Source organism: Notolepis coatsorum, assembly GCF_963971535.1.
Source record: "Notolepis coatsorum genome assembly, contig: SCAFFOLD_101, whole genome shotgun sequence".
NCBI classification, from domain to species: Eukaryota; Metazoa; Chordata; class Actinopteri; order Aulopiformes; family Paralepididae; genus Notolepis; species Notolepis coatsorum.
Genome location: NW_028174323.1, coordinates 194,694 through 208,326, shown reverse-complemented (window position 1 = coordinate 208,326; position 13,633 = coordinate 194,694). Strand labels below are relative to the sequence as shown.

At 42.4% G+C, this 13,633-nt stretch overlaps 1 protein-coding gene across 1 annotated transcript in view; it reads left to right on the top strand.

Moving 5' to 3' along the window:
• LOC311247581 (protocadherin Fat 3-like) overlaps positions 1-13,633 on the top strand; it is a gene marked incomplete at both ends in the record, with an annotated part of 404,408 nt that overhangs the window by 316,279 nt on the left and 74,496 nt on the right. Inside the window, 4 exon segments of the mRNA XM_084338612.1 lie at positions 42-622; positions 2,495-2,626; positions 5,154-5,311; positions 11,950-12,526. Of these exon segments, the coding sequence (XP_084194738.1) occupies positions 42-622; positions 2,495-2,626; positions 5,154-5,311; positions 11,950-12,526 (1,448 nt within the window).

Genomic DNA, 13,633 nt, shown 5'->3' with positions numbered 1-13,633 from the left:
TTCACGGTTGCATTGTTTTTCGCCTTCTTCTTCCGCCGCAGGTACCAGATGAACGCGACCGTGAGCGACGGCCGCTTCGCCGTCATAGCGGACGTGTCCATCCAGGTGGAGCAGGTGACGGACGTGTTGCTGCGCGGCGCCCTCGCCCTGCGCTTCGGCGCCCTGACCCCGGACGACCTGCTGAGCCGCTACCTGGGCCAGATCAAGCTGACGCTGCGCGGCCTCGCCGGCTGGAAGACGTGGTCGCCCGGCGGGCAACAGGATCCCCTGCACCTGCTCGGCGTGCAGCCGGTGATGGGCACCTCCGACGTGGACCTGCTCCTGGCCATGGAGAGGCCGCCTGAGGCCATGGGGAGCGGGGGGTTGGTGGGGGGCGGGTTCTACGCCCCGCGGGAGATGGCCGCGAGGCTGGAGGAGGCCGGCGCGCGGGGTCAGATCAGGGGGATCCTGGCGGGGGCGGCGGCGGTGGGCCAGGAGTGCCTGGGGGAGCTGGAGTGCGGGGTGGACATGGTGTGTCTACAGACGCTGGTCCTGGAGCCCAGCGCCCTGGTGGCCTACAGCACGGAGAGGGTCAGCCTGGTGTCCCCGAGGTTCAGCCGCACGGAGGCCTGCACCTGTCCAGGTGGGTACCTGTCACCTGTCTCCAACCCTGCCCTCTTCTCTTGATCCTTCAGTCACAACTGTTGCGTCCCTAACTATGTTTGGTCAATTGCTTCTGATTCAAAAAGTGGAATTTCACATTTGCATGGTGTTAGATTCTCGTGTTATCAGCCAGTAATCTCTCTGTGGTTCTGTGAAGTCTGCGTTGTGTTGTTTATACCTTACTCCTCGTACTGGCTGGCACACTCTGTCTCCCCCGTTAATGCATTCATAATCAGAAGAATCGACACACTGGAAACGCGATACCTTTCCTTGATGTTGATGTTTATTCCATAAACATAGATTAGTACAAGATGAAAACCGTTCTGAAAGTCTTTGAAAAGTCTATTGAATTCCTTAATTCTACCGGTCACTCCTGCTTGATGATGGTTGCGGCCTAGTGGTTAGCCAAAAGCCTTCCCTGTTAGCCGAAGCTAGTGATCTCGCAGCAACCGGAGGGTGGAGGGCCTCCCCTCCCCCGCCTCTCCAGCTTACTGGTGTCAACGTGTCAACGTCAGCTCTTTTCCTAGTCTGGCTAGCCTCTTGATTCATGACCTACTCTCCAGGCTGCTTGTGTTCCCAGTAGAGCCTGCAGGTTATTTGGCAGTACAGTAGTTTCCCGCTAGTCCCTTTAGGAGTTGTGTATGTTTTATCCCAGGGATGCACAGCTTTCTACAGCTACTGTATGCATGTGCCCTATTTCACTGTGGGTTACTATGTAAATATAGAATGTCTCATGGAGGGGGGTTGGCTAGTCAAAATGTATGAGAATTTTTCTATTTCAAACTATTGTAACGGCTATTTGGTAAATAAAAATACTTTAGGCTTATATATTATGTCAATTGATATCAATTGAATGATTTATTAATTAAACATAATTTGGCCATTTAATAATTTAAAAACAGCATTTACCCCACTCTCACGTGACAGAAATATGTCTCCTGTTTACAGTATCATGGGACAATTCTAAATGGCCTAAAGAGGAGGCCGCTGGAAGAGGTTGTGTCTACTATAACTCAAAACATAAAGACTTACTCAACAAACACTCAGCAGATTAGCAACTTCACATTCATATGTTTTAAAGAGGCTCAGTCATGCTCTTATTGCCCCTGTTAGTTTTTGTTGTCTAATAATCCCATGTGGCATGACACATTAATAGACTGAATAAATGACACATTAATAGACTGAATAAATTAGACATTTATAGACTAAATAAATTAGACATACATTTTATAGACTGAATAAATCATTAATTATAGGGGTGAGTAATAATTGATATGCAAATCATAATTTTTGAGTAGGGATGTTCGATATTGGCTTTTCTAGCGATACCGATATACCGATATTGTCCAACTCTTAATTTCCGATACCGATATCAACTGATATCAACCGATATCAACCGATACCGATATATGCAGGGTTTCCACCCCCAAAAAAACTGAATAATTTCAGGTAATTAACATTACATATCTCTTGTCGTGGAATTAACACAACATTATGCATACTTTTGACAATAAATAAAATCAGAATTTGTTCTTACTTGCTTGCCTGGGTAAATAAAGGTTAAATAAATGTAATGTTTTTTTTTTTTTTAAATCGATACCGATCATTTCCGAGATCACATTTGAATGCCAATATCGGCCGATAATATCGGACATCCCTATTTTTGAGTGTTTAATAAATTAATAGATTTTTCTTGTAAATTGTGATTTCACCTGTAAATCGCGATTTCATTTGAAAATCATGAACCAGGAGAATCTTATCAATTTAAATGGGTCAGTTACTCTATATTTCTACTCTCATCGTAGCAGAATCCTTGAGGACCATACGTACTGTATCCCCTCCATCCAAACAGGTGGCAGTTGTCCCGCCCCACTGGAGCTCTGCGAGGGTCAGTTCTGTCCAGCAGACATGCAGTGTGTCCGCTCTGCTCCTACGGCGCCCTCTGTCTGTCAATGTCAGCCTGACAGGCTGGACGAGTGTGAGGGTAAGATGATCTTTCCGGCTGATTTCTCTCCTATTTGACAGAACTACTCACGTAATGCTAGGGCTGTCTTAAATACTTCGAAGCTTCGAAGCTTCGTTCGATGGGCATGGGATTCGAATATGAAAAAAAATTATAAAAATCTTATTTTATTTTTAGCAAAATCAACTCTGCCTCTCTTTGTTAACTACAACAAGCGATGCTGTTTGTTATTTAAGATGAGGTTGGACTCGGCACTGACAGATTTGTGTTCATTGTGCTGCTTTTATAAAGCCTCAAATGACTGCTTACAATATTTCATGAAAGCAAAGTGTTTAGTTTGTCTAAGATTTAAAAAGGTTTAAACTTTACAGCACTGACAAAGTTGAACAAAGTGCTATACAAGTCCCACAATTTGTTTTTATAAAGAAAGAAAAGAAATTTATATTTATTTTTATTTCGAAGCTTCAAATTAAAATCGAATCTCGGCCCCAAAGCTTCGAATTCCAAAAGAATATTAGAAGGTCAGCCCTACGTAATGCATAAGTGGCCTAAAAGAGATTTCTTCTAGACCAGCAAATTACACATTTAAAAAAAAATTGAATCTTCTTTTTCTCCGCCTGATTTTCTATTTTTCTCCCCATCCCAATTCAGTCGTTATGCCAATTCCCCCCCTCCCCTACCTGGTTGTTGTGCGCATGTTCCTCCTACTGGTCGGTACAAGGGAACCCTGAAGTCCACCACATGCTTCCTCTGTATGTAAAATCTTCATTGATAAAGCTGCCATGATGTCATTTAGGTTCCTCCCAAGAGTCCACAATGCAACGTGCACAGATGCAGCCGGCTGTAATGTGGATACCTATCTAGCCGCTACCATGCTAACTGACTAATGTTAGCGAGCTAGCAACATCACTGCGATGTGGCGGTCCTTACATCAGCATTCTCTTCCTTGGTGGCTTTTAGATTTGTACGTTTCCCTCGTGTTCTGGCGCGAATACGAGCGGTCAGTGTTCAATGCAACATGCCAGGGGCACTCGCCATACCTTGGCAAATTAATATATATAAATAAATAAAAAAAAATCTTTTTCTTTTTATTAAAAATAAAAAATTTGAATGTTGATTTAAAATTCAAATGTCAACATTATGAACGAAGCCTCCAACTATTCGGTACAGCCCTAGCATGTTTTGATATTGTCAATTATCTCACTTTTACTGTGACTAACTGAAATATGCCACCAGGGAAAAAAAGATAAATGGACATACGGACGTTTTTTTGTTAAAGGGCAGCAGAGACAAGTGATACAGGGACACAGGTAAGGTCTTACAATGGCTTAGTGATTATAACAGTGCAGTTCAGCATTCAGTAACCCATACTTTTTGTGAACATGTTTTTGATACTACATTCTGTTGAACACACACATCAAAACCGTACCTAAAGAAAATTGGCTCAATTGCAAGAAAAATAATAGACAGTTATGATATTACATTCTGCTCAGCATAATTTTTATGCAAAATATTGTGGTTCCCTGCTTTAGTCTGTTGACACATTTCTATATTAAATGCTTGTGTAGTCCTGTGTCATACCTAAATGTCATATAAGTGAATTGGTTAGAAACAACTCACCAAAAGTGACTATTGCACAACTGATTTGACAAAATAAATCCACCAAGGGGGGGGACCCCCTCTTCACCCACCCACCCTCCCTCCTTGCCATACCTTGGCTTTTACTGAAATGACGCCACTCATTAAGGCAGGCTTCCTGTGGCAAGAGAAGAGCAACGCTCCGTGCGCGTTGCATTGTGGACTCTTCAGCTTTACAAATGCCTGCCATTTTAAATCTAAAGGTGTAATTTCTAGTCCACATTTGTAAGCCTATCTGATGGTTTATCACAAATCGGGTCGCGTGTAGCCTTTTTACAACGCATCCGCGTTTCCGGCGCTCTGATTGGCCAGGTCATGTGACATGTGCGCCCAATAGCGTGTTTGCTCATTTCCGCGTCGAACAGCCTGCAAACTACCTGGCATTCTATCGCCCTGCTCTAAGACAAACTCTAACCTTAACCAACTTCGAAGAGTGCCTAAGCTTAAGTGTAGAAACTTGCCGTCCCACGATTGGCGCTCATGTCACATGACCTGGCCAATCAGAGCGCAAAACGGGAACCCGGAAACGGCGATGCGTTGTAAAAAGGCTTCACGCAATCGGGTCTTTGAGAAATATTGGAAGCTGATTCTATGCATTCTAAATTCTGTTGCTAAGTGATAACCATGCCTCATGCGTCACGCCTCATGCGTCATGCCTCATGCTTCATACCTCATGCTTCATACCTCATGCTTCATACCTCATACCTCATACCTCATACCTCATTACCTCACGCAGACGTCCACTATAGCACGTTTAAGTCCGCCGCTAACAAACGGTAACGTTTCCTAAACAAGTGCTTTCTCTACGTGGACCGGGAAATGGACCAGAATCGGACCGTGGAGCATCGTGTCCCTTTAATCCTTTTCATTTAGTCTCCGTCTCGCCGCCTCTCTTCCGTTTTCTCCGCAGGCCAGGACTCGCTGAGTTTCTCGGGAAACAGTTACATCAAGTACCGGGTGACGGGGACGAGCCGGGGCGGGGAGATGAGGCTGGCGGTGAGGATCAGGACCCTGCAGAGCCGGGGCGTCATCATGGCCACACGCGCCAACCCCTGCACCATGCTGAAGGTGGGCACACACACACACACACACACACACACACACACACACACATACACACACACACATACACACACACACACACACATGGCCGCCTAGTTATAGTTGAAAGTGGGGGTGCAAGTATTTTTTTTATTATTTTTTTTTTTTATTTTTATTTTTATTTTTTTGCAAGGGGTGGTTTGGAGGGGGTCCGGCACGACCCCCTCCACGGCAGATTTTTTTACATTTAATGAACACCTGTATGTGCAATTTCCTGCAATATAGAGCCTTCAATCTTGACCAAAATAAAGCTGCTCTTTTCACTATAAAACTCAGTTTATATTGCAGTATGATAGCTATAATAATAATAACTTCACTGCGAGGGCTCTTTTAGCTAACGCTAGCTAGGCACGTATGATAGCCAATTACTATTATAATAATAATAATAATAATAACTTTCCCATCCTCCCAAAGCCCCTCCAGCCCCGTTCACATCCGCAGCACCAACAACAAGTAACAACAACAACTAATTGACGCTATCAATAGCCCCAGTGAGCGCGGCGGCTGAATGAATGAAAACTTTATTTAACAGATTGCAGAATGGGTAAAATACAGTACGGCTCAATACACACAATTGTTAAGGGGATGCAGACCAGAGAAAGACGTTTGTCTTGTTTACATCAGGGTCCATACTAGCCCCTTTCGTGACTGTGCTGCACCGAGTGAATCCACAGTCACTTGCTCCTCAATGGGAAACCAACCTAGATTTACCATGAAGGACTGGTTCTGGCCGAACCGTTCGTTATACAAGTATCACAGAGACATTACAAAGGTGCTCACAGTTGCACGAGGGGTTCGCACAGAGATACGGGATGGTTTGAAAGCTCGGCGTTGCTAATAAATATTTTTTATATTTTTTTTATAAACTGCTCAAAGCGGCATTATTTCCGTCGTTGGGTGATCACAGCGCCTGCGCAGTGCGCACCATCCCGTATCTCTGGATTCACTCGGTTCAGCGCCGAGGCTCACCATACGAGAAATATTCAGTTTCAATCTGTTTGCGCATTTAGTATACAGTCACAGTGTTCGACTTACGTGATGATTTGCTCCATTTTAATGTAAACGCCGAAGAATAATCCTCACGAGTCACAATGTTATCCAATATCCAGCCTGAATTTCGAAAAAGGTTCGAAAAAGCCGCCTCCCCCAACATGTCGTATACGTCATGCCGACAAACGCCCGTGGGCACTGGATCAAACCATTAAAGTGGGGGGTCACACAATCTTTGGAAACTTAAAAACTTGCTATTAAGTGTCATTGCGTATTATTAATTTGATTGAAATTACGTAGTTATGGTTCGATAAGATTTATAAATTGGGGGGGGATATTTATATCATATGATATGATCAAAAAGTGAGGGAGCAAAAAGACAAGCTTGCTCCCCCAAGTTCAATAGTCCTAGAGCACCCGCATCTTCTGCTCCATTAAGTGGGCGCCTATGCACACACACACACATACACACACACACACACACATACACACACACACATACACACACACACACACACACACACACTTTGTATTTGAAAGTGTCCGTTATTCTCTATTTCTTTGTGTTTGACACACACACACATGTTTTTACGAGGTAGAATTAGTTGAATGATTTCTTTATACTTTACTTTAATATACTCTGTTGTCCAACGTCTATTATAAATCTGAATGTTTGGACATTGCTTGTGGTGTCCCCCAGGGGTCAGTGTTGGGTCCAAAACTGTTCATCTTGTACATTAACGAGATATGTAAAGTATCCAATATATTTAAATGTATTTTATTTGCGGATGACACTAATCTTTTTTTTTCTGGTGAGAATGTCCAGCAGCTTTTAGAGGTCATCACATCTGAAATGAAGAAATTGAAGGAATGGTTTGATAGAAACAAATTATCATTGAACTTGAGCAAAACTAAAATTATGTTGTTTGGAAACTGTAGATTGGATACTCAGGTACAAGTTAAAATAAATGATGTGATTATTGAAAGAGTTTATGAAAATAAATTCCTAGGTGTAATAATAGACCATAAAATCTGTTGGAAACCTCACATAAAACATGTCCAATCTAAACTCTCACGAAGCATTTCAGTCATGAGTAAAGTAAAGCACATCCTGGATAGAAAATCACTCTACATTCTCTACTGTTCACTAGTTTTACCATATTTAAATTACTGTGCTGAAGTCTGGGGAAACAATTATAAGTCTACACTACAACCACTTTTTATACTCCAAAAAAGGGCCATAAGGATAGTTCACATTGCAGGTTATCGTGATCACACTAACATATTGTTTCTGGAGTCAAAGACATTGAAGTTAAATGATCTTGTGGAATTTAAAACGGCACAATTAATGTATAAAGCAAAAAGTCATGCACTTCCAAGAAACATTCAAGAATTGTTCTTTGATAGGGAGGGGGGTTATAATCTGAGGGGAGAACACAATTTAAAGGTGCTAAACGTACGCACTACCATGAGAAAACACTGCATCTCAATATGTGGAGTGAAACTGTGGAACAGTCTAAATGTGGTGCTAAAGCAATGTCCAAACATGAGACAATTCAAACTGATGTATAAGGAAATTATGTTCACAAGGTACAGGGATGAAGAAGGGACTTGATATTCACGGGTGTTTACATTTTTATTTTGTTTCTATTTTATTTTATTTTATACATATATAGTTTTTGTTTTTTGTTTTGCATATATATATATATATATATATATTTTTTTTTCTTTTCTTTTCTTTTCTTTTTTATGTTTAAAATAGTACACTCATTTGAGTAGTGGAAAAGGGGTAGGATTAAATAAGTGTATACTTCTTCCTACTCCTTTTCGAACATGCAGATTGAGTTGTTTTTCTTTTTTGTTATTGTTTGTTGTATTCATTGCATGTTCGAAATAAAGACTTAAAAAAAAAAAAAAAAAAAAAGTCGAACACGGAAGTGCACTGCTGTATTTCGACATTTACATAATTATTATTTACAATTAAATATTTGTGGTATTTAAAGGTAGAATCTGTCATCCAACAGCGACCTCTAGGCAAAAGATGACAACATTGCACTGCGCTATGGAGGTGGATTTCTATCAAAAATAAACAAACGCAAAAGTAAAATCCACAATCGTAAAAAAAACAATCCACACACACACACACACCTCAATTTGTGTTTCGTAAATCATAAGGACACTCTTGATCTGCTTAGATTTATGTACAGAATAAGCGCTAAGTTCAGTTTTTGTCTGATGTGTGGGTGGGATGTCAGTGGGTCTACAGGGGGGAGGGGCTGCTACTGCTGGCCGCACCCCAGGCTCTGGCAAGAGAGGTCTGGAGAAATCCATAGTCTAATAATAAGATAAGATAAGATATTCCTTTATTGATCCACTTGGGGAAATTCGGGCGTCATAGCAGCAGGGGGGGGGGGGGGGGGGGGGGAGGGGGGGGGGGGGGTGCAGGTATGGACAGGGTAATAGTAGAAAGACATAAATATAGGCAACACAATTAGATCTGAATATAATAAATATGAGGGAAAAAAACGATATAATTCAAGTAAATAGTGTAAACTAAATGCTGAACGTGCTCCTCATCTCGGCTAGCTCCTCGTAGAGGGGGTGGGATAATAAGTTACTAAACTGTAGGGGTGGGGGAAAATATCGATACGTAGTAGTATCGCGATACTTTGCGTGGCGATACTGTATCGATACAGGGACGCCAAGTATCGATATTTAATTATTTATTAAAAAAAGTCATTTTTTTTTTTTTTTTTTTTTTTTTTTTTTTTATTCTTTTTTAAAACAAACATATAAACAAACATGACAACACACGATAAGATATACAAGCATTAATTGTCAGGGCACATCCAATGGGATCACCTTTTGGTTAGTTGTTTTATATAAGATATACCCATAATACCTGTTATCTAAAAAAAAAACCTACATACATATGCTCAGCTCGAACCCCCCCCTCCCGGACCCCACCTTGAGAAGTACCTCCACTATCCCTCGCACCTAACCAGACACTACCATTATAAGCTAGCTTTTATTCTCTCCACCACTTCTAACCACATTGACATTTTGGATTCATTGAGACCCAGAATTCTTGCTGTAGATATTTCATGGTAAATTACATCGAGATATGTAAGAAACCAAACTTTACGGCACATTTTTTCCGGTTGAAACCAGCGTGATGCGATCAGCTTTTTGGCTACTGTGATACCCGATAAAACCAATCTCTTTAGCTGTGGATTCACTGCAAACTCAAAAACATCATTCAACAGCAATACCGAGGGGTGTACAGGTATATTCCAAGATACGAGTTTTGATATTTGTTGGGTCACATCTTTCCAGAATGCCTTAACTGGTGAGCAGTCCCAATACATGTGCATAAATGTCCCTTCGTCCCCATTTGTACATTGGGTGCATTTGGAATCTTGTTTGAGCCCCATTCGGCACAGTCTTATAGGAGTCAAGTATGTCCTGTGAATATAGTTAAGATTGATTTGTTGATGATCCGGGTTCCTTGATGTAAGTCGGACATTTGCCCAGGCTCCTTGCCAATCAAAGTCATTTTCCAGGTCTGGTATATCCCTCCTCCAGACAGAGTCAAGTTGGAGGGTTTCATACGAGGACGTTAGTAATTGATGATAAAATTCTGAAACAAAACCTCTCGATGTCTCTCTTGAGTAGAAGAATTTGTGGTATCTGTGGTGTTCAATTGGTCTGTCTAATGGAACACCGTGAGACTTCAAACATAGCTCTAACTGTTTGTGAAAAAGCCATGTGGACTTGGTGAGATTACATTTTTTGCGTATTTCTTTATCACTACAAAAACCCTGTTTGTTAAAAATATCCCCTAATGAGTGTATGCCTTGCTCTTCCCATATAGGGAATCTTATAGGTCGTTTTCCAATTAAGAGAGCATTGTTATTGAATAAGGGAGTATGGTTGTGCCATTCTTGTGGGTTAGGATTTTTTTTTTGTGATTCACGCCATATCCGGATCGCATGAGTAATTATGGGGCCAAATTTTCGTTCACAGTGCTTGATTGGTAGTTTAGTGTATGCTATGTCCTTCAGTCTATGTGGGGCTACTATGTTTTCTTCTATTTTCCTCCAAGATGCTAATGCTTGGGAGTCAAACCATGTTGTCAATGGACTTAATGAGTACGCCTTAAAATATAGGAAAAAATCTGGAAATGCCATGCCACCATCTGCTTTATTTCTCTGTGCGGTGGATCTTTTTATACGTGGTGGTTTGTTATTCCAAATAAATTTGTATGTGGAGGAGTGTAATCTTTTCCAGTAACCCTCTGGAGGGGGTAACGGTAGCATTGAACAGAAGAAGTTGATTTTAGGTAGTACATCCATCTTAACTATTGATATCCGTGCTTGTACTGTGTTCTTAAGTTTTGCCCATCTATCAAGGTCGTCTTTGATTTTGTTTTGGATTTTTGTGTAGTTGTGCTTCACCGTTTGTCTTATGGTAGGGAATATTTCCACTCCCAAGCATCTGAAATGTTTTACCATCGGTATCTGTCCTGGGAGGGTTGTATCTTTTTTTGCAGGGGTGTTAAGTGGAAGGAAAGCCGACTTCGGCCAATTTATCTTAAATCCCGATAAATCACCAAAGTCCTCAATCAACTTGAGCAGATGAGGCAATGTGGTGTTGGGGTTTTTCATGAACAATATTACATCGTCCGCATATAAACAAATTTTTTGTTGTGTGCCCTTGATTACGATAGGTTCTATGGATTGGGATTGTCTTATATATTGTGCTAACGGCTCTAATGATAGATTGAACAGACCGGGACTAAGAGGACAACCCTGTCTGGCAGAGCGTGATACCGGAAATATTTCAGAGATGATTGTGCCTGTTATAATCATGGCCGATGGGTCTTTGTATAATACTTTAATCATATCGATGAATCCTTTTCCTAACCCCATCCTTTCTAGCACTGCCCACAGATACGACCATTCCAGCCTGTCAAAGGCCTTCATAGCATCCAGGGACAGTATCGCCTTAGGTATGGTGTCCTCTTTGTCGGCATCAAGTACGTGCAGTATACGTCTTATGTTCTCAGTGATCAGGCGGCCTCCTATGAAGCCAGTTTGGTCCGGGTGAACTAAAGACGTCATATGCTTGTAAAAAAAGTCATTTTTTTATTTAATAAAAAAAATAAAAAATTTGTAGTCCAGTAGTCCACACACACACACACTCAGTTAAGTTGGAATATGACTGTAATACAAACAGTTCTGTTTGTCAGGTACATGCAACACAGATTACAGTGTTGACATCTGTCTGCTTGAGAAAATAGTAATACCATGTTCTGCAATAAAAACGATTGAAGTGAGATGAACAGACTGAAAACTTTATTTTATTAGATAAAACATGTTGACAACGTTTTACTTTGCAGTTGAAAAAAGGTAATAAATCGCAACATATATCGCAATATTAATATCCCAATACTCAGGTCTCAGCATATCGCAATATATTTAGTATCGCAATACTATCGTATCGTGACTCAAGTATCGTGGTAGTATCGTATCGTGAGGCCTCTGGTGATTCCCACCCCTACTAAAACTCCAATCCAGTTCCAACTTTTAACACCGTCCCCCCCCCATCATCAGATCGAGGGGGGGCGCCTCTGGTTCCAGCTGGACTGCGACAACACCCTCGGCATCATGGGCATCTCGGGCAGACCCGTCAACGACGGCCTCTGGCACGCCGTCTCCCTGGAGCTGACGCAGAACTACACCCTCCTGTCGCTGGACGACAGCTACGTGGAGCGCCGCAGGGCCGCCGGGGCCCCCGTCCGCCTGTGGCCCCTGGCCCCCGACTCCTCCTTCTTCTTCGGGGCCCAAGTGAGGCTGCCGCCGAGCGGGGGCGGGGCCCCGGGGGGCGACGAGAGGAGGAGGGGGAGGACCCAGGGCCCCCCCCCGCCGAGGCTAGCCGGTCGGGGTGTGGTGAGGAGGAGGGCCGCTCCCCCGAGGGCCCCCAGGGCTCTGAGGGCCCGGGACGGCTTCCAGGGCTGCCTGGGCTCGCTGCTGCTCAACGGCAACGCGCTGCCCCTCCAGAACAAGAGGAGCCGCCACGCCGAGATCACCGGCCTGAGCGAGGTGAAGCTGGGCTGCGTGGTCTACCCGGACCCCTGCGTGAACCAGCCGTGCCTCAACGGAGCCGCCTGCCACATCCTGCCATCTGGGGGTCAGTGTGCATGTGCATGTGTGTCTCTGGGCGTGTGCATGTGTCTCTAGGTGTGCGTGTGGTAGTCTCTTGTGCGTGTGGTAGTCTCTTGTGCGTACACAATGCAGACTGTCTCTCTCTGTACGCTGATGATTGTGTGTTCTACCGATTGCAGACCTGAAGGCTCCTTTTTAGGGATGCTCGATATTGGCTTTTTTTTTTACCGATATCCGATATACCGATATTGTCCCAACTCTTAATTTCCGATACCGATATCAACCGATATCAACCGATACCGATATATGCGGGGTCCCCCCCCCCCCCCCAAACACAACATTATGCATACTTTTCACAATAAATAAAAAAAGAATTTGTTCTTACTTGCTTGCGTGGGTAAATAAAGGTTAAAGAAATAAAAAAATAAAAAGAATAATACATTTTTTTTTCTTTTTTGAAAACCGATACCGATCATTTCCGATATTACATTTTATTGCCAATATCGGCCGATAATATCGGTAGGCCGATAATATCGGACATTTTTCAATTGTTTATTAGCACTATTCCTTCTATTTTTCTATCTCCACGTGCGTGTTGAACGGGAGCCTTTCAGTGTGCAGACGGTTCTAACTAATGGGTGAAGCCAGTTCTGTCGAGACACGGGTCACGCACGGCGTTGGCGGCAGCGAGAGCTACGCTGAGCGGGCGGCCTATTTAAAGACCTCCCCATTCACGCACACACTCTGTACGCTGATGATGTGTTGCTGTTAGGGCTGAATTCGAAGCTTCGGGGCCCAGATTCAATTTTAATTTGAAGCTTCGAGATACAAAAAAAAAAATATATATATATATATATATATATTATAAATTATTATTATTATTTAATTTAAAAAAAACATTTATGTTGTGGGACTTGTACAGCACTTTGTTCAACTTTGTCAGTGCTGTAAAGTTGAAACCTTTTTAAATCTTAGACAAACGAAACACTTTGCTTTCATGTAAGCCGTCATTTGAGTCCGACCTCATCTTAAATAACAGACAGCATTGCCTGTCGTAGTTAACAAAGAGAGGCAGAGTTGATTTTGCGCAACAATTTTTTTTATATATATATAATTTCTTTTTTTTATATAT